Raw genomic sequence first — 21,416 nt, 5'->3', positions numbered from 1 at the left:
CCTTTTGTGACCATTTAAGTTAGGTCTATGTATCTGTTTCCATTTAATTGCATAGACAGTCTATTTCGAAATCACGCCACTGAATTGAAACACATAAAATATGCAGAACAGAATCACAAAAGAAAGTAAAGAATTTTTTAATGCAATACTTTTTCAAACTGAGATTAATTTGGAATCGGTCCATTTATAGCCCATTAGGACGCTATACTAGGCCTACTCTTGTGACAAAATTCTGTTTTGGGTGCATTTGTAGTGAAGACCCTGTCCGGTTGGTGGCAGTAAACATTTGGGAAACTACGTCACCACATGGCAGAAGAAGAAACCAAAATTCCTGCTGTTACCTGTCATCGTGCGCACTCAACAGTACCGAACGTTGGCGAAAAATATCAGGCAGGCTGGGAAACGATACATTACAACGGAGAAGAAAGCTCCATCGACTGAGGAGGGAGAAATTAGAGAGGAAGGGGAAGCCCTGTGACATTTCAAGTAATGCGGCTCGCTTTCCCTTTTCTATGTGATATTCCGTAATGCTGATGTTTTTAGGCCGCACTGTTTCAGTTTCCATAGCATAGCCTGTTAGCTAATGCCAGGTAATACGTTACAGTAGCTAGCCAGCAAATTAGCAAGTTAGCTACTTATTATTATAGCTAGCCGTTAGCTATGCTATAGCTAGCTAGTAAGTTCCACTCAGTCACTGTTCCGCTCCTCGGCTTCCAAGGACAGGCCCTATCGGGGATGGTGACTAGTCAGTTCGCTTAAAATAAGTAGGCTAGCTAGAAACATGTTATCGGTAGGTAAGGGTTTCTCAAGGGCTGACGCGCCCAATGTTGTTATTGCTAATAGCTGATTTAATAGTATGAAACTTAACTGGCAAGCCATGGATTGTACAAATTACAAAAGCTGTGAGTTTAGAAACGCCTACCTCATCATGCAGCGTTCCACGTTTACCAATTGTTGGCAAAATTACGCCCCACTGCCTCAGTGATTTAAATTGAGATATTTTAGCTATTAATTCGCTCAGTTATTACGGATCATTGTCATTCTGTTAAAAAGTAGCGAAGAAGTCGCAAACTCTCAAATCCAGCAATGAATAGACAGATTCCAAATAGTTTGTGTGCACTGTGACGGGTATTTTGACATTGTAAATGAGACGGTTGTTTTCATTCTCTTTCGAACTTAAATAGCTCTAAGTTGATCAAATTTAAGATTTCGCATAATTCGATAGCTAGCCAAGTTAGCAATAAGTTTATTATCTCTAAAGTAAGACAAAAACGTGATCTCAGCCCATATGGTTTGCACTGCATACTTCTGGTAGCTCATTAGATAGTCTAAATACAGGAAATGGCCTTGGGCTGTAAATTAGGGAACGTATTAACAATTGTAGTTACTTTAAAAGGATGTCTTAGCCACGCTCGCTAGCTAGCTTACGTTCATGAGCCATCTCGTTTCCGTCACCGTTAGCTACAAACTTGAGGACCTCAGCAAAAAAACACATTAAGCAACTGGTAAGCTAGTTACCATTCAAAAAAAGAGGAAAGGATTGTTGAACATAACAGTTTACAAAACTGTGGGTTGGCTTTGCTGATGACAGATTCTTAGAGAAAAGCTGTATTTGAAATTAGGCTGTTTGGTATTGTTTAAAGGCATAGATTTACTTAACTTTCACAAATTAATTTTCTATATTAGCCTGGCGTGGAGATGGTACATTGTCACACAAAAGTTTGCATTGTTTTATCTGGTAATTTCGATCGTAATGAGGGTTCCAATTGGGTAGATTGAGCTTGCAAGTGAAGCAGGTTTCACATAATCTACTTAAAAAGTTAATTATCACCAGGTGTCTGATGTTGAATTACTCAAGGTTAAAAAATGTTTGTCCCAGGTACCATGGTGCGTGAACGGCGCAATGGGAACCTGGTTGTCCAGCTGGGGCCGAAGCAGCAGGCCTACCCGGAGGAGCTGATCAGACAGCGGCGAACTCATGAAGGTCTAACAGAGTACCTGATTCGCTGGTGTCTGCAGGCTATAGATGATGGCAGTGGCTCCAGTGGAGGCACCAACGAAGCCGGTGGGGGAGGGGGGAGCAGCTCTGGCGTGGGTGGCTCCGGTGGCTCAAACTCAGGCGAGAGCAAGACCGAGAACATCCTGATGTGGATGTCCACTGAAGACGTGTATGCCAACTGCCCGTCGCTGCTGGGCAAGCGCAAGGCCGATGCCAAGCGGACCCTCCTGGAGGAAGAGGAGAGGCCCAGCGGACAGTTCCCCACGGATGTCACTTTCGACGAGGTGGAGCTCTCTGACATGAAAGACGACGTGAAGAATCTCGTCTGCAGGGCTCGCAAACAAATGGCCAAGAAGAGCGACTTTGCCATCAGCATCACGCACACCATCCACGTGCTCAGTGCCTACGCCAGCATCGGCTCCCTGGTGGGGGTTTTCAAGGAGACGGGAGCCCTGGACCTGCTCATGGAGCTGCTCTGCAACAAGGAGCGACAGACGCGTCGCAGTGCTGGGAAGATGCTCCGGGCCCTGGCCTCGCACGATGCAGGTACAGCAGATTTTGATCGATTTTAAGCGCTTTTTCTTTAACTATATTTGAGCATACAGACTTACTAACGCAAGTGGTTGAAGGGATTGTCGTCGTCTGTAATATGTGAGGCACTCTTGATTCCTAAGTCCTGACTTGGTGTGTTGGTGATACATGAACTATTCGAGTGGTGTTCCCCTGCCCTCTTACTCTCCAGAGTGTTTCCTTCCAACTTAACACTAAGAACATCAGGATGAGTATGTAGGTGATACATGGGCCTACCTGGCTTGTGTTAAGTGTTTGCATAGTGACAGCTAAATGGATTCTGAGGTACTGCAATAAATGAAGGTATCACCCCTGCTTTCATAGTGCAATAGTCTAGCTAACTGTGTGGTGTAAGGGCCTAATGTTATCTGTATGACCTTTTAGCTATAAGGCTTCGAGATTCCAGTGATGCTCCCCCTGTTTGGACAGTGTTTGGAAATAATAAAGTCTTGCTCATTTGCATTGGCTGTAATGCATAAGGAAAAATGACATAATGCCTTTTTCCTGAACCTCTAAATGCCTTATGTGGTGCATTTTCTCTTGGTTTGTCTGACAGTATGATAGGGTATTGCGTCTGATCTAGTGTCCTTGAGCTGTCGAGTATTCTCCATGGTTTTCTTCAAGAGTTCTCTTCCCTTTCCCTTGTGGAGAAACCACATCCTCCAAAGTGACACTCACTGTGTTTTCCTGCTTGGATTGTTAGCTGAATTTATCAATGAGGAATCACAAGACAGGGTTAACATACTACTGTGCAAAGTTCCCGGTTTCGTCATTAGATGAAAGTTGTCCTCTTGGGAAAGGGAGTTAGATTGTGGAGTAGATGGAGTCCGCTGCCTTTCCTACTTTGCCTTTCTGCAAGGTTCATCAACCTTCTGGACTTCAGAAATGGCCTACCTAGGAAGGGCAAAGACTGTTCACATGGAACCTGAAATTTTCCAGCTTGATCTTGTTCTTGTTACTCTGTCATTGATGAGTACACATAAGGCCATGTTCTGGTTCCAGTCAACTATGGATTATAAAGTTGTGACGAGTTCAACTGGCTGATTTCTCAATGTCTTGATCTGCCATCTAATGCTCCAACCCCATAGCTACACACACTTGGCATTCATTTGAAACTGCATGTTTCTCTCACTCTGCCCACAGGAAGTCGTGCTTACGTGCTGCTGTCGCTAAGCCAGCAAGACGGCATCGAGCAGCACATGGACTTTGACAATCGCTACACTCTTCTGGAGCTGTTTGCAGAAACCACGTCCTCTGAGGAGCACGGCATCTCCTTTGAAGGGATCCACCTTCCCCAGGTAGTCCACCAGCCAAGCATGATGTGTTGTCGGTTTTGCCAGTTTACCGGTTGTATTAGCCAAGTGTATTGGTCCCGCTAACCTTTTTTTAGTTGACTAATAGTACGACAACTAGCTAGTGCTCCTACAGGTTTTAAAAATCATTTTTCTCCGTTCTTCAGATCCCAGGGAAGCTGCTGTTTTCCCTGGTGAAGCGCTACCTATGTGTCACATCCCTCATGGACAAGCTCAACACTGCAGGCGTGGAGTCCAGTGCGGAGCGGCAGGACGCCGGCCCCTCCTCCTCCAGCAGCCACCAGACAGAGCAGCTGCGGGTGCAGCGGGAATTTGAGTTCACGATGGCCATGGCGAACCTGATATCCGAGCTGGTGCGGGTCATGGGTTGGGACCGCAACCGGCAGGTGCCCCACTTCGCCGAGGGCCCGGCCCAGGGTGGGGCCTGCGGGGAGGAGCAGGAGGACGAGCCGCCGCGCCGCATGCTGCGCTCCATCTTCCAGCCTCGCTTCTCCGCCTCGTCCATCACCGCCATCTCTTCCGCCGCCGCCGTGGTTGCCACGCCTCCCAAGAAGAAGACGGGCAACGGCTTCAAGACGCGCACGGACTTCGCCAGCCGCTCGGCCTACGTGGAGTACGTGCAGGACAACCTGAAGAGTGGCATGCTGGTCCGCATGCTGGAGGACTACGAAGAGGTCAGCGCCGGAGACGAGGGAGACTTCCGCTATAGCAACGATGGATCTCCGCCGGTACAGGTAGGAAACTACAGACTTGACAGTTCCATGGCAGACATGAGTGTGGGGGTGGTAATGCTTATTTCTAGATGGCGTGCTATATAGAGAGTATGTGTGCTATGCCCGTTGCCTTGTACGTTTCACTTTCACTTCTGGCTTCAAATGACCGTTGACGGATCAGATGTGTACCGTCTTTGTGGCTCTGTGCCAAGCTTTCATGTATGATTAGATTGTTGAGGATTCTGGGAAATGCGGTTATGGCTATTGGTCATCGTCTGTTTGAATGACTTTCGGATTATTTCTCCATTGTTCACCACAAATGCATTTATGCGAAAGTGATGGGATTCGTGGAAACTTTGTGGAACCCATGTTGTCAGAGGTCACGTAATGGGATAATATCCGTTTACGACTGCTGTGTTTGTCACTGCTGCTGCAGGTGTACTGGAACTCTCTGTCGAGAACCTACTGGGTGCACTGGCACATGGTGGAGATCCTGGGCAGTGGTACCAGTGGCCAGGCTGAGAAGGAGACCCAGGAGAAGGCCTCCTCCCTGACCGAGACCCTCAAGCTCACCACGGGTACGTTGAGACAGCGAGGACATCAACACAACTGCAGCAAAATCAATTACATTTCAAATTCTGCCTGCTGCACAAAACAGGAATTGGGGTGGAATCCTCACAGTCGTTTTGGTATTTCTTTTGTTAAACATGGCTGTATAAAGGTTGTTGTGTACAGTGGTTCTGGTGTGTGTGGCTGCATTGCAAAAGCAAATGTTGTAGTCGATATCCCTTTAAAGCCAACATATTTGGATGTGAACTTTGACCTTTCAAGTGGGTGTCAATATTTAATTTAAAATGACCCTGATTTTGAGATATATTTTTATCGATTGACTGGATTGCGTCTATGGGACAATGGAAAAACAGCATTTCCCTGGAAACTGATCTATTTATGTAAAGTTTTTTTGTAACAAAACCTTGACTGTCTGAAAAATACATGGTTCCGATGCACCTTAAGGAGTTTGAGTCTATGTTGTTCAAGTTTAATCGAGCTTTTCACTTACTTTGACCATTTGGCCATGTTGCTCCTTCTGTGCAGTGAGCCAGACGTTCTTCTCCAAACCTCCTGGCGGGCTGTATTCGCTGCCTTACTTGGCTGAGGGGCTGCAGGTAGACAGGACCTGCCTCAGCCGGGCTGAGTGGTGGGAAGTGTTATTCTTCATCAAGAAGCTGGAACCAAAGCAGCAGCAGGAAGTCAACAACATCCTGCGCCAGAATCTGGACGACCAGGCAAGTACTGTCTTATTTTATACACCGACCCTCAAGAAAGTAGCCGTAGGTACTTTATTGTGTCGGTATGTAGGTACAAGAAACACCGGTAGGGAGGTACTGTATTAGATCTGTTCTGAGGCATCGATACCTGCCTCTTCCTCTTACACCATGCTGCCCTTGCATTTTTTGTATTTTTTTTTTTTTACATTGTTCTTACTCTTTTATGGAATACACTTGGATTGATTTTGACTTACCCCTCACCCTAACCTCCCGTCCTTCTCCACTTTGTCTCTCACCTCCTGTCTTCCTGACCCAGATATCAGACCTGGATGAAGTTACTCTCATTCAGCTGCTGGTGCCAGGCGAGGTGGCTAAGAAGCTGCTCCTCTACCTAAAGCAGACCCTGCAGGCCTCCTGCCTGGGGGATTTGCTGTGCTCCCACACCTTCTCCAAGTATTACCGGCGCAGAGGAGGGGGAGAGCTGGAGGACGAAGAGATGCTGGTCAATGGCTCCTCGGGCCTGGGAGGGCAGGGCACTTCATCTTCCTCTTCCACCAGCGTCTCGTCCTCTTCATCCTCTTCCTCCTCAGCCATGGGCTCTGTGTCTAAGAAGCCCAAGAAGGAGATCCCTGCAGACTCGGGCTTCGCCAGCTACGACACAGAGAGTGAGCTGCCCGACGATGAGACCAAGTACCCTGAAGACCTGGAGGAGAAGATGAAAGGTGTGTGTGTGTGTATGTGTGAAAGGGCAATATGATCACACAACTGCATTTCTTTGTGTTGGGTCACCCAACCTAATTTCGTCCTAACCCCATTTCCCCCCCATCCCTTTGCAGTGTTCAACAACCCTAAGGTGCAAGGTAAGAAGACAGCCCTGGAGAAACTGGGCGAGGTGGTGGACATCATGAAGAAGGGTGGCTCCGAACCAGGTCAGCAGCTGGCTGGCATGAAATTTATCGTCAAGGTCCTGGAGGAGGAAGGGCCTCAGGAGAGAGGTGGCCTCAGGGCCGACGCCCAGACCATCCGGTGAGACTTTTCCCCATGAATTCAACAGTTCCTCGTTCCACTTCTTTTTTTTTTTTTTTTTTTTTTATGTTAACGTTTTGGTTTAAAGTGTGTAAAGGTGGAAATTCAAGTGGCACTGTGTAGATGTAAGTAGTCGAGATGTGGGTTTATTACAATTTATTTAGATTATACAATTACGTAATATTAAACAAAGCTTTGCTGATCAGTCATAACGAAGGACGTGCTAACCACAGTTCGTTCGCCAGAGTGATAAAGAACAATCATAAAGCTTGTGCTTTTATACACTTAAAACAGATCCCCTAATAAATGTTCAATTCATCAATGCAGTGGTCTCTGTGATTGGCTAACACTGGTCAGTGACAGTTAAGACAATATAACCCCCCAGGTCAAGTGACCAAAGTCTTTTGATGTCACGGCTCTTTCTCTAAATGAGGACAGTAAAGATACCCTTAATGAAACACAAACAGGACACAGGACACAATCTCCTCGGCCAAAAGGTCAGGGCTGCTAGATCAACTGATCCATCTACCCATCTCCCTTTAGGCCACAGAACTCAAACATCCCCCAACCTCCGTGCCCCTAGCTTCTCAATCAGGCATCATAAACCAACACCATAAATACCTTAAGACCAACTGCAACATCCATTTGTTTAAACACAACCTCAGTCTATTAAAAATACATTCTTAGTAACTATATCAAAAAATGCCATCACAAGTGACTATGGTGTTAGAATAACATGGGAAATGTAATGTGAATCTCCTCCACCTCAGGGACAAAGTCCTGAAATTGCTCGTGGAGATGCTGAGCGGTCAGCCCAAGGAAATCGTGGTCAGCAGCCTGCGACTAACCCGTGCCCTCATGCTCAAGTATGAGTGGAGAGTGTCCTTTGCCACGGAAGGGGGCATCAAAGCCATCCTGTCCTGCATGCAGGAGCACCCCACCGTCACACAGGTCCAGCAAGTCGCCCTGGCGGTGAGTCTTGCCTTCAATCACAATCTAAAGTTTCCTTTCGATTTCCGAATGTTCCTGTTCCCAGAGAGATAAGCCCATTGCGTTCAGGACCTTGCATGTCGTCTTCAGGTCAGGATGTTAATTGAATCCACCCTGAACACCCCCCCCCTCCCCCCCCTTTACTTTCTCCAGACTCTGAAGGTCATCACAGGTGCCAGTAAGCATGACTTGAGTAGCATGGGTAGCTGCGTGCCGCTCTCCGAGTCTGGAACCCAGATGATGCTGGAGATCTTCGCTAGCATCGGCTCGGCAACACCGCAGGGTTCCAAGGGACTGCTGGGTGCCATCCCCGCCGCCATCGAACTGATGCTCAACACGCCAGGGTATTTAGCCTGACCACCTCCATCCTCAAAGGGGAACGTTCGGCCCAACCCGAACCATTTATTCACTTCAGTAAAGAATACATTGTAACAATTTGAAAACAAAACCAACTCTTTTGAAAGGAAAACATTCATGAATAGATGTTGAAGGTGTGAACATCTGGGAAGGATTCTATCCCTAAAAGAAAAGCGTCTCTGTCTGCCCTTAGGTGTATGTTCTCGGTGAGGAACGGTCTGTTGGTGATCATTATGCTGATCTCGAGTCACAAAAGCTTGGCTGAGCAGCTTGTGGCCTGCGACGTCAGCACCGTGCTCAAGAAGTGCCTGTCAGCCCCGCGGCCAGAGACCATGCTGGCCATCATTGCTCTCAACCACATCTCCATGGTCCACAAGCTGGAGAAGAAAGGTCGGACACTGTCCTCTCCTTCAGTTCTGCCGATGCTGGTTCGGGCAAAGAAAGTCGTTCTTGATTCCACCTTCCATTTCTGCTGTTCCAGAGTCCAAGGAGGAGCTCGACTTCAAGGACACGGAGCTGAAGATGCTGGTGGTGAGCCTGAAGGAGATGACGGCCACCAAGGAGGTGATCCTGACGCTGGAGCAGCTGCTGTGTGACTGCACGTCGCAGCTGGAGGAGGAGCGCAACCAGGTGACCCGCAGCAGGGACACCTACCAGGATCTGGTCCGCCTCATGGACCAGCACCGTGCCGACCGCGCTGCCCAACTCTCCATCCTCAGGTAGCTACCGGCTCTGAAAGATAGGAGAATATGTCGGGTTTGTTTGTTTTTGAGGGTTCATTTGTTGTCTATCATGGGCCATCTTTCTTTATCTAGGATACTGAATAAGTTCTTGGACAACTACCAAGAAGATCTGCTTCCGTGGCATGAGAGTATTGAGCCTTGTCTGTCCTCGATGACAGCCTTCATCAACGACCGGGAGGTAGAGGAGAATCTCCACTATAGTAGCAGAGTAAATATTCTCACAGGGTCACAGTTGAGGGAGCACTGATCAGGCTAACGAGGGCTCATTTCTTTCAGGTTGTGCAGCTTTTCATCCGATTCCTCTACCGTCTGGCTTCTCTGAACAAAGACTATGCCGTGGTGATGTGTCGCCTGGGGACCAAAGATGCCCTGGTCAAGGCCCTTGACAAGCACAGCACCAACCTGCTCATGGTCACAGAGCTACGGGACCTGATTATTGACTGTGAGAAGTACGCCAGTCTCTACAAGAAGATGACCACAAGCGTCCTGGCTGGATGCATTCAGGTTCCGTTTATATTTTTTTACCTATAATATAGATTTCCTTATTGTCTTGTCTGTTACGCAGTATTGTTGTGGTTTTGTGCCACCTATTCCAAAGTGATATGCCACTGATGCACTATATTTGCATTATATTTCCTATGTGTGGTTAAATCCTCAACAGATGGTCCTTGGCCAAATAGAAGAGCACCGCCGCAGCCACCAGCCAATCAACATCCCTTTCTTTGATGTGTTCCTTCGAAATCTGTGCCAAGGTAAGGCCCCTTCTAACCGACGCACAGAATAACTTCAGAGTTCTCCTGTTTCTGAACATGTTGTCTGTTCAAGCTTTTAGGAAGTTGTTGCTTGTCTTCACTGTAAGTAATCACTAGACTTGTAAACTGTTCTTGCATCATCTGACCATGATGATAACCTCCAGGGTCCAGTGTGGAACTCAAGGAGGACAAATGCTGGGAGAAGCTGGAGGTGTCCTCGAATCACCATCGAGCCAACAAACTCACTGACAAAAACCCCAAAACCTACTGGGAGTCCAATGGCTGCACAGGTTCCCATTTTATCAACATCTACATGCACAAAGGGGTGGTTATTAGGTACGTCCCGGCCTCACTCTTGGTTAAACTAACCAAAACGTAACTAGATAATAAACTAAATATATTTTCAAATGATCTTGTCTTTGAATGCATGCATGGGTTTAAACTAAAGCACAACTTTTCTAACTGGGTTGTAATGTCTTGCTGTTATCCTTTAAGGCAGAAAGGTGGATTGATCATAAAATGCATCTCATTAGTTTTTCGAAGCATAAAAATAATGTGTTACGGTTATGAACGAATAATGAAAATCCTTGTTCTGTCCTTGTTTGACCCAGGCAACTGGCGGTGATTGTGGCCAGCGAAGACTCAAGTTACATGCCTGCACGGATTGTGGTGCTGGGTGGAGACGACCCCACAAACATCAATACGGAGCTTAACACAGTATGTTTGGAGTCTTTTTTTGTTTGTTTCATCCGATACATGTCTGGGTTGTGATAGTAGCTCAGGATCTTTTGTGGTTGCAGGTCAATGTGCCTCCGTCAGCCAGTCGTATTGTGCTGCTGGAGAACATGAGTCGCTTCTGGTCCATCGTGCAGATCAGGGTCAAGAGGTGTCAGCAGGCAAGCCACATTCATTTGAATATCAAAACAGTGCACACTGAGCTGAAAAACGAAACGTATCCTTTTCATACATTGGGCGTACCTTTTTTTTTTTTTTTTTAAACGGTCCTCGAATGTTTGCCTAACAGCTCTGTTTCTCTCCATCAGGGTGGCATTGACACGCGGGTCCACGGTTTCGAGGTGCTGGGTCCCAAACCCACCTTCTGGCCCGTGTTCAAAGAGCAGCTGTGCTGCAGGACCTACCTCTTCTACACCACCAAGGCCTACACCTGGTGCCAGGAGATCCTGGGGGACAAGGCCCAGCTACTACAACTCTTCAACAAGTAAGAGCCCTACTTCCACTCTACCACAGCCCTGCCCACACCACATCTATGCACCCGTAGATATGACCAATACCGTTGGCCCGCCTGCACGATCAGAGCCTGGAAGCGTGTTCATATCTTGACCCGCCGCGTCTCCCCACAGACTGAACAGCGCTCTCCGACACGAGCAGATGTTCGCCGACCGCTTCCTGCCCGACGCCGAGGCCGCCGAGGCTCTGGGCCGCACCTGCTGGGAGGCGCTCATCACCCCCATCGTCCAGAGCATCACCTCCACCCGTACGGCAAACCTCTCCTTATCCGTACCTCCTCCACACGCCTTGCGTCAACAATACATCGCTTATCGTACACTCGACTCGCCCCAGGTCTTGTTGGAGCTGTGTTGTTCCTCATATGGACTCTTCCCCCGCTGTGTGTTGATGTGCTGAACAGGAACCACGGCGGTCAGCCCCCTCTCCTGGCTGCTCAGCGAGTACCTGGACAACGCCGAGTCGGCCCGGCGCTGCAAGAGCCGGGCGGCCATCTTCAACTCGCGGGTCCGCCGCCTCACCCACCTGCTGGTCCACGTGGACACCAGCCGGGTGGACACGGAGGAGCTCAAGCCGCCCATCAAGTCCAGTGAGTCCCCTGTCACATCCTGTAACCACCCTGTTAAGTCAACTTGACTAGTTAAGTAAACTTGATTCTGGCATGCGTTTTAGACAACAGGGAAAACCTGTACTGTGTCTCTTAGTAATTGGCATGCCTTCGAGCCTTGAGTCAACATAAATTAGCTGCAGTTCGTCCATAGTAAAACAGAAAGTGATTTTAGTAAGATCCCCGGTTGTACATAAAAGGACATTCTGAGTCATATTATTTAGTTCAGTTAGAAATTTGCTAACGACAATCGTAGACACCACCTTACGTCTTCCATTTTAAGGCCTGTCTTTTGTTTTCAGAAGGTATCAACCGAAGCAAAGATTTGAAGAGTAAGTAATAATTAGAGGCTGATGTACTGCATTGTACTTTTTTTGTGTTTTTTTTTCTTCAGCTCAGTGTTTATCCTCATGTTGTACTACTAATGACCTGAGCATTGCGCTTTTTCTCCTGCACACGCAACCCACCTGTTTGACCTTTCCACATATAATATCAGGAGGTTTTTAATTTCTTTTTTTCTTTCAGTTTTTTTTGGCTGCTGTTTCTGTTCATCACCCTGACAATACTATCGGAGCTTTGTTTGGGATGCAGGGTTCGATGATGGTGCTTGTTGTCTTTCAGATGGCAAAGAAGGCAAAAACAAAGATGCGGCCGCCGCCTCTTCCTCCTCCTCCTCTTCATCGGTCAAGCCCAAACTGAAGAACACCAGCAGCATCGCAGGAATAGCACTGTGTTGGCAGGGTGTGGTGCAACGCCAGGTAAGTCATTATGAGTACCTCTCTTCTACCAAACTGATTCCTTGTTGGGGGAAAAACAAAATCTCTATATATGTATTCTACAATGCCCCACATTGGCTTTGTTCCAACTGTTTTTTTCATGTGTGTAAGTATGTCCTTAATATAAAATCATTAACATATCGCAACAAAATGGGTAGAATATTAATGACAAAAACATTCTTTACTTGTGTCTGATCATTTGCACAGGTAAAGAAGTTCCTGGACTCCACGTGTAGCCTCCCAGACTTTGTGGAGCGGTACAGGAACATGTACCTGCGTCTTAAAAACGCCATGGAGGAGCTCTTCGGTCAGCAGACGGCCTTTGCGCTGGCTCTCCGCCACGGCTTCTCCGCCGCTCTCCTCCAGCTCTCCATCCTCACTGCCATGCATGTAAGTGGCTAAACAAGCTGTGGACCAACAATGTTGCATCTTTCACGGCTTTCTCCTAAGTACTTCCCCTACCCCCCCCCCCCCCCCCCCCCCCCGATATTTGTAAAGGGGATATGTTCCCAGTTGACATACCTTGTTAATCAAATCCCTTTCTCTCATTCTGTAGGTGAGTGAGAGGTTTGCCCAGTACATTGACCTGATGATCCAGGACAGCGGAGTAGACTCTGGCAACGTGGAGACACTCAACAAGCTCCAGCAGTTCCTGGAACCCATGCTCTTTCTGTCTGGCCTCGAACTGGCCAACACTTTTGAGCACTTCTACAGGTTTGCGAGGGGGAAAAAATCGCCACGGTTACTTTCGCTAAGGAAATTGAAAACGGAATGAACATGCATGATAAGGTCGTTTGTCGCTGCCGCCCCGTTCCCTCCGCAGGTACTACCTAGGGGACCGCTTGCTGGGCCAGGCCAAGGTGTGGCTGGAAAATGCCGTCATCGAGCACATCGGCACCTGCTTCCCCAACCGCTTCCCCCAGCAGATGCTGAAGAACCTGAGTGAGTCGGAGGAGCTCCAGCAGGAGTTCCACCTGTACCGCCTGCAGCAGCTGGACAAGACCCTGCAGGACACGGACGAGGAGGTGAGACCAAGGGGGGCGGCTTACGTTGACAAACGTTGCAAGCTCATTGGCTCGGGTCTTTGTCCAGCCAGCTGGTCCCAAGCGACACGAGTCACGCACTCGTATCCTTCGGCGGATTAGCCTCGCGTGTTGATGGCTATCGATGTGCTGTGTCAATTGTTGTTGTCCCTCTCTCGCTGTCCCCGTGGCTGCCGTGCAGATGATGGAGGATCAGTCATCGGAGCCGGACGAGGAGAGCGAGGTCAAGGTGCTCGTTCTGTCTCCCCGCTGCTGGGCCGTCTCCTCCCCCTGTTACCTGGACAACCCCGGAAGGCACCTCCCCCAGCAGCTCTGCAGCTACCTGGTGGAATTCACCGACTTCTATGCCAACAGTTAGTCCCCTTATTCACCCAAACATCGTTTCATTTCCGTACAGTTGCAGTTACCTCTCTCGTATTCTTCTGGCCGTATTCTTTTTTTCCCCATGAAAAGGATCAAAACGTGATCCTCTGTCTGTGTGCAGGTCAGTGCATGTATGAAATGGCCCACACCAAGCCCCGGCGTCTCCAGTGGACGTGGCTGGGCCATGCAGAGATGACATACGGCCCCTGTACCATCTACGTGTCCACCCTGCAGATGTACATCCTGCTGCAGTTCAACCACCAAGAGGTAACCTGACACACCCGACGCTCGGTCGGTGGACACACACACACACACACACACGTGCGTTCCGTCATGTTCTGTGGTGAAATGAGAGCGGACAGGCTTTGTGACGTCCCTGTGCGTTGCTCAGGATGTGTCTGTGGAGGCTCTGCTGCAGGCCACGGGGCTGTCGCCCACCGTCCTGCTCCACGCCCTGTCCCCCCTGACCGCCGAGAAGGGCGTCCTCACCCACGACAGGCCCGACAGTGACCCCTCAAAGGGTACGTGTTTGGGATTGTCGAAATAAATACTTGCGTGTTTTATTCAAGCGTGAGCTATCCATGAACAAGACTTTTGTGCCCCCATTTTTGGGAGGAATAATTGGTGGAACCAAGAGGTTTTTATTGAGCATGTGTTTTTTTTCTTCTCCAACCACAGGAGTTCTGAAGTTGAATCCTGCTCTCACCCAGGGCAAGGACAGCCACAGCTTCTGCTACCTGCTGCCCAAGCAGACGTACCTGAATGTGGACGAGGACTCGGCCCGCTCGCTGGAGAGGAAGAGGAACTTCATCTACTGCCTCATCGTCCAGATCATGAAGGCCGAGAAGGAGATGCACATAGACAACCTGGTGTTCAAAGTAAAACTTGTTTTCTTACCCCTTTCACACGTCACCCCTGCTTTTCCATAGGGACTGGTTCTAAAATCAATGCTGCCGTAAACGTACTTGTGGCGCGTTGAAGTACATGCATGTACATTTACTTAACGGGTGAGGTTTCCTTGTAGGGCCGTCGCCAGGCGCCCGCGTCTTCATGTTTGGAAACGACCGACCAACCTGTTGTGCCTGTTGTGTCCTGGCGTTCCTCAGGTGTTGGACACGTGCCAGAAGCAGGAGGCGGGCCGTTTCCCTGGCGCCGTGCGCTTCAGCTGCACCACCACGGACGTGCTGGGCTGCGTCATGCACGTCATCAGCAAGGGCTACGTCAGGCGCAACGAGGACAGTCCCCACATTGTGGAGTTTGTGCCCGAGGACCCGTCCACGCCCCAGAAGGGCCAGGCGCACTTCTCCTTCAGCAAGACGGATCTGAAGAAGACCTCTGGCAGCGGCAGCAGCAGCAAGGCTGACTTCAGGTGTGCTGACGACCCTTGACCCTAGGGGGGGGGGGGGAGGCTGGGTTAATTTATGTGGAAGACCTCGGAATTGGTCTAGGATAAATGTTGGCCGTTGGGTTCAGCCTTGTTTTTCAATGAGAGGACAGGACGACTGCCAAAATATCCCGCAAGAATATTCTATACACTAACAGGCTTTTTTCTCGTCTTAATTTGTTTTTCATTTGTAGTCCCTCCTATGATGCTTTGATTGATAATTTCTAGAGCAAGCCAGTGGTTGTTTTTTTCAGCCCTGGTGTTGACACACTGTGCCATATGTTCTGTACTAATTTAGCTTTTAATTGCACTTTGACCCACACTGTGGTTGCATGGCTATGCCTTAATATCGGTCTGGATTTTTGGTTTCAGGATTATCTTGCACTTACACTTTTCATTTTCATCTCTCAAGTAAACCAATAATGACATTAGCAACGATTACCTACAATTTGCACACAGCGAGATGCAGGCATAATGCAACATAAATGTTTTATAACCTAAACAAAGAAAATAAAGAACACTTAAAACTTTCAACCATGTTTGTTGCTCTCTTATTTTTGTGTGGTTAGAATGGTGGTTAGATTCCAAAAGCTGTCACACTTACTAGAGCCTATATTAATTTGGAAGCTTTCTGTCAAATCCCAGTCAGAACTAACAAAATAAATACTTTCCCTAGTCATGATGAATCCTATGTGCACTGTAATACTTGAGATATATTTTCCCACATCCAACCTTCCAAGGACCTCTATAGCTAGCATCATCAAAATGTCTGTTTCCTTTTTGTCTGTTGTGACGGTTGTGTTTGCTCCTCTACAGCCTGGAAGGCCTGGCTGTAGCTCCCCAGTGTGCAGAGGACGGCGTCTTGGAGGCCGTCCTGTTCTCCATGGGCCGGACCATGAACCAGGAAGAAGTCAGGCAGCTGATGCAGCGCACCGTCCAGCAGGTCGCCGGGACCCTGAGCCTGGACCTGGACCGGGCCGAGCACCTGTTGGTGCACTGCAAGTGGAACGTGGACGTGTTGATCCAGCGCTACTCCGACGATCCCGACAGCGTGGTCATGGCAGCTGGGCTGAAGGGGAGGAACCCACAGCCGCCCGCCACCCCTGTGTCCAGCTGCCCTGTGTGCCTCATCGCCCAGACGGGGGACACGGAGGCCGCACCCACTCTCTGCTGCATGCACTACTGCTGCAAGGTCAGTTCAACCTCTTGAATTTCTTCAATCCTAAGCAGTGATTGATTGATCTTGGAAATTCCGTACGGTGTCTGTAGACATGTTTTCCTTCTCGTTGATGTGTGCTTTTTTCCCCCCGCCACTCATAGTCCTGCTGGCAGGAGTATCTGACGGCAAGGATTGAGCAGAACCTGGTGATGAACTGCAACTGTCCAATCACAGACTGTCGGGCACAGCCCACCTCTCAGTTCTTCTTTAGCATCCTAACAGACAAGGATACCATCTCCAAGGTAGGAGGATCAATCTAATCTTTGGTTTCCATTAAAGGAACAATAGAAATGATTTTAGGTTCTGTCCCCTATAAACATGTTGTGTAAGCTAGTGAGGCCCTCACATTTATTTATCACCAGTACATTTATATCTTTTGGAGCATGCCGCTACTTTCCATCCAGTTTCCTTTAGCGAGGCGTGCCTTGACTTATTTTGTGAAATCACTGGCAGTCAACTTGAGCTTGAGGAAAGCGTGGATGTTCAGACAAGAATTTCTCCTATTTGAATGTATTTTACAACATTACATATTACACAACTAACCTCCTGACAACACATCTTCTGTCCTCTTTTGCCCCCCCCCCCCCCCCCCCAGTATGAGAACGCCCTCCTGCGTGGCTACGTGGAGTGTTGCTCCAACCTGACCTGGTGCACCAACCCCCAGGGCTGTGACCAGATACTGTGCAAGGAGAACATCGGGAGCATGGGCACCTGTTCCAAGTGTTGCTGGTCTTCCTGCTTCAGCTGCAACTTCCCTGAGGTCAGCAAATCTATTTGATAGACAAAAGAATAAATAGTCACAATTGCAATTGGTTAATGAGACACCCATGGAAATATTCTAACATCTTGAGAGCTGACCTGGGCTCTCCTCTATCTCTTCCCCAGGCCCACTACCCAGCCAGCTGCAGCCACATGTCCCAGTGGATGGATGATGGTGGCTACTATGAGGGTATGAGCATGGAAGCCCAGAGCAAGCACCTTGCCAAACTCATCTCCAAACGTTGCCCCAGCTGCCAGGCCCAGATAGAGAAGAATGAAGGTTGCCTACAGTAAGGACACAACCTCCATTAGTGCACATTGAATGTCGTATAGTTTCAATGGATGGCCATCTTAACTGATGTCTCCTTTGTACTTATCCAACTCCCTAGCATGACTTGTGCCAAATGTAACCATGGCTTTTGCTGGAGGTGTCTGAAGCCATGGAAACCAACTCACAAAGATTACTACAACTGCTCAGCCATGGTGAGTTCTACAGGTTTGATTAGACATTGTGTGCAATTCCTCCAGAAAGATCTCGAATGACTTCATAACTACTGCGTGTGTTATCACTGGCTTTAACGCATGTGATCAAACTGCCAAGGCCAAAATGTTTCCAAAATGTGTTCTTTTTAAGGCTGAAGCACTGTAGCTCTTTAGGACACATTTGTTCAAACTACTCAACCGCTGCCTTTTTTGACAAGAAGAAAATAATGCTCACTTACCTCGTAAAAAATGTATCAGGTGAGCAAAGCTGCCAGGCAAGAGAAGAAGTTTCAAGACTACAATGAGAGATGCACTTTCCACAATCAGGCCAAGGTACACGCACACACTTTCTGGGCCCTATTCTTTTATACAGAAAGATGGTTATCCTGAATAATACCATGATTAACTTGACATTTGTTGATTCGATTAAGGACTTTGCTATCAATCTGGAGAACAAAGTGTCAGCCATCAATGAAGCCTTGCAGATGAAATCCTTGACCTTCGTCATCGATGCCTGCAAGGTCCTCGCTCAGGCTCGCAAGGTAAGCATCTCATGATTAGCAAGAATATACATATTAGATTTTTAAATTGTGTATTTAAATACACAAATGTCTGGTCCAAGTATTTTCCTTAAGCAGTTGATGAATATGTTTAATACCATGTTTTGTTACCATTCACGTACAGTACACTGTATTTGTTTTTTGAGCTACACTAAATTGGACCATCACACCTATATGAGCTTGTTGGATATCCCATTGCAAAACAGTGGGCATTGTTTGGAGTTGGCCCCCCTTGTGCAGCTATAACAGCTGCCACGCGTCTGTGAATTTGCTTTCATTCAGCCACAAGATCGTTAGGGAGGTTGGGCACTGAGGTTGACTGACTGAAACACCAACAAACACATTTGGGATACATTCTAACTCTATCTGCAAGCCAGGTATAATCACCCAACCTCCATAATGTTCTTGTGGCTGAAGGGAAACATCCTGCCTCAATGGTCTGACATCTATTGGAAAGCCTAAAGTGAAGGCTGTTATAGAAAACACGTTTAATCGACTCCATATGAATGCCCTTGATTTTTAATGAGAGGTTCAACAACCAGGTGTCCGTATACTGGGCAGTGTCCACATAATACCCTAATACTGGTCATAAAGTACATCAGTCTTTTATACAGTTGTATCATTGAATAATTCTGATCGTTATAACTTTGCACTAGGTGCTGGCCTACTCGTGTGTGTACAGCTACTACAACCAGGACACAGAGAAGATGGATGTGATGGAGCAGCAGATGGAAGCCCTAGACCTTCACACTAATGCCCTACAGATCTTGCTGGGTAAGACCTAAATGAATCATTTCTGCAGGCCCCCCCTCTAGGGATGGAATGGCATCACTCAGGGTAGCTTTGATGATTTGAGATTATGGTATCATGCTACTTTTATTGTCCTTTTTTTAAAAAGCGTTCCTGATTGGTTTGTTTGGCCTTTCAGAGGAGACCCTGCTGCAGTGTACTGATCTGGCCTCCTGCGTCCGCCTCCTGAAGCCTGAGCACCTCAACACTGGACTGGAGCTCATCCGCCGGATCCAGGAGCGCCTGGTGGCCATCCTGCAGCACTCCACCCAGGTAGGCCTCCACCCGGCGTCACACTCTCTCTCTCTCTCTCTGACCTTCAGGTATCGCTTTTGCCACTCATTGGATGCTTTGTCGCTCAATCAACAGCAAGTCTTGAGGGTTTCCTGTCTGGTCTCTCCAAACACAGGACTTTCGAGTGGGGTATCAGTCCAAAACAGGACAAGACCAGGAATCTGCTCAAGCTTCAAATCTGTCTAATCACACAGACGCCAACAAAACGTAAGGCATGGGAGGGAGGACTTCCTCCTTTTATAATGGTGATACTGCTTTTCCTCAAGTGGAACGCTTTAGATATGACAAAGCTCTCTCTCTCTCTCTCTCTCTCTACTCAGGGCCAAGTCTGATAGGGCCTCGGAGTCCGGGGATTCCGACAACAACAACAACACGGGCGAGGATGTGGGCGACGAGGCCGAGGAGGACGACGAGTACGATGACGAGTACGTCCCCGAGTGGCACGAAGACTACGACGAAGACGACATCGACGAGGACGACTTCTTCTCCGACGACGACGAGTCCGAGAACCTAGAGAGGGACTTCAGTCCCTTTGACTAGACACCTTGACACACAGTAACATGAAGACGCAGACAAAAGTCAGTCCCAACTGTGCAGGCACTGTATCCCCATATGAATATATTAGATATATAAGAATCGAACAGTACAACGATTATACAAGACAGGGAGGTAGACGTTTGAGAGAATAGTCTGTCTGTGCTGACTTTGACCAGCTGCACGAACATTTTACACTTTCTGTACTTCATCTGTCAATTCCATAGGTTTGTTGACTCATAAAGCCTTTTCTTGTGTTCCTTATACATTTATGCCGCTGATAAGGGCACAATTACTTGCGTTGATGAAGGATCGTCATAAGTGTAAACATTATGTGAATATGCTTGGGAACAAAGCCCATAATTTTTGTTTAATGCAGATGCTGCTGCTTTTTGATTTACTTTGGCAACTGAATGAAGGGATTTATAATCCAGGGTTGGGAAGACTGTTAGTCTTGGTTATAAGTTGATGTTTATGTCATCATATACTGGCATATTGATTTGGCTCAGATAATTTTTCTTGCATCACATACAGGTTTGCCTTTTCCTTTTTTAATACGTGGGTATGCCTTTATTACGAACAATAAAGAACACATTTAATTGCTCTAATACGTCCATGATACGTGAAATACGTAAAATACTGTATTCCTGATCTACATCTTGGTTTGTGTTTAGCATTCTGGTAAGACATTGCAAAATACATTGTTTTAAGAGTGTAACTTTTTCATGCAACTGCGTTAAAGGGCTACGAGGGATAAGACCTAAATGTAACATTACTAAATAAAAAATGTGGTCTGGACTTGAACAGAGAAATTCTGGAATGTTATCTGGCTCTAGAATCTCTGCAATAACATGTTGAAAGTATGAGGTCATTGTGGTGTTATTTGCTAAGCAAAATTTGTGTAACATGCTGTTTTGGGGGGCGGGCCATTAGGTAGTTTTTGGACATGTCAGTGTTCATCTCTGTATAGGCTGAGGCGTTGAGGTATCTGATATTTCAACACCTCATTTTGCTGTAAGTGGGAAAAACCTATATTCATGTTCTAAAATGTTATATCTTTCTGATCTTATCGTTGAGTTTGTTCGACTTCGACTAACTAAATAAAAGCTTTTTTTCCGCTCTGAAGTGTGAATGTATTGGTTTGTATACAATTATAAGTGCTGCTTTTCTTTGGGCATACTGTACGGATGTTTGCTATATTAGATTGTACCAGATTGTACCATCAAACTTGCCTCCCAATGGTATTTCCGGTTTTGTGAATTCGCCTTCAAAATAAGAGCATGGCCTCCTTACAAGTAGAACCAATTTAAAAAGCTTATTTTAATCAAATTATTATAAAATAAAATATAGTCTGGTTATTTGTACTAGGCAACCAGTTAGTTCCTCAAATACACATAAGGTACATTAACCTTAAAGCTCTCCAGTCTTCTGATTCACCAACATAAATTATGATTGGTTGAAGTTAATCCTGCATTGTATTTCTTTTTTTTATAAATACACGCTTCTATGTTTTATCTTTACCTTATTGGGCAAATAATGTTTAGCTTTGACATCAAAATAAAAAGGACAGTTTCCTGACCTTTATTTTGAAGTTGCCTTTTAAAGAAATCAGTCGGAAATGAGATCCTT

General features: G+C 47.2%; 1 protein-coding gene across 4 annotated transcripts; it reads left to right on the top strand.

The window, feature by feature from the left end:
- The first annotated feature begins 302 nt into the window (after positions 1-302).
- Positions 303-20,908, top strand: LOC134022327 (cullin-9). 4 transcript variants are annotated; one of them, XM_062463769.1, is made up of 42 exons: positions 303-486; positions 1,880-2,545; positions 3,713-3,867; positions 4,029-4,616; positions 5,032-5,173; positions 5,691-5,881; positions 6,180-6,585; positions 6,700-6,889; positions 7,660-7,861; positions 8,033-8,223; positions 8,430-8,626; positions 8,718-8,955; positions 9,052-9,157; positions 9,256-9,483; positions 9,641-9,731; positions 9,896-10,067; positions 10,343-10,448; positions 10,532-10,627; positions 10,775-10,950; positions 11,093-11,226; positions 11,380-11,565; positions 11,886-11,915; positions 12,205-12,341; positions 12,567-12,749; positions 12,916-13,073; positions 13,183-13,384; positions 13,584-13,755; positions 13,887-14,032; positions 14,157-14,286; positions 14,444-14,643; positions 14,872-15,134; positions 15,966-16,341; positions 16,470-16,610; positions 16,964-17,128; positions 17,254-17,417; positions 17,517-17,610; positions 17,869-17,943; positions 18,042-18,152; positions 18,827-18,944; positions 19,099-19,232; positions 19,369-19,460; positions 19,574-20,908. In XM_062463769.1, the coding sequence occupies exons 2-42, from the start codon at positions 1,885-1,887 to the stop codon at positions 19,791-19,793; spliced, it is 7,767 nt and encodes a 2,588-aa protein (XP_062319753.1). In that variant the 5' UTR covers positions 303-486; positions 1,880-1,884; the 3' UTR covers positions 19,794-20,908. The 4 variants fall into 4 exon arrangements, with proteins under 4 accessions (XP_062319753.1, XP_062319750.1, XP_062319752.1 ...); XM_062463766.1 differs by having other exon boundaries at positions 357-486; positions 11,889-11,915; XM_062463768.1 differs by having other exon boundaries at positions 357-486; positions 19,329-19,460; positions 19,574-19,714.
- The last annotated feature ends 508 nt before the right edge of the window (positions 20,909-21,416 follow it).

The sequence above is a fragment of the Osmerus eperlanus genome, chromosome 6, assembly GCF_963692335.1.
Source record: "Osmerus eperlanus chromosome 6, fOsmEpe2.1, whole genome shotgun sequence".
NCBI lineage: Eukaryota > Metazoa > Chordata > Actinopteri > Osmeriformes > Osmeridae > Osmerus > Osmerus eperlanus.
The sequence above is the reverse complement of the archived record's forward strand: the minus strand, read 5'-3'. Positions and strand labels throughout refer to the sequence as shown.

Excerpts from the sequence above, each read along its gene's own strand:
- LOC134022327 (XM_062463769.1), top strand. The coding sequence starts at position 1,885 with ATGGTGCGTGAACGGCGCAATGGGAACCTGGTTGTCCAGCTGGGGCCG. Across the intron at positions 12,750-12,915 it reads CCATCCTCACTGCCATGCAT|GTGAGTGAGAGGTTTGCCCA; the intron begins GTAAGTGGCTAA and ends CTCATTCTGTAG. Across the intron at positions 16,342-16,469 it reads GCATGCACTACTGCTGCAAG|TCCTGCTGGCAGGAGTATCT; the intron begins GTCAGTTCAACC and ends CGCCACTCATAG.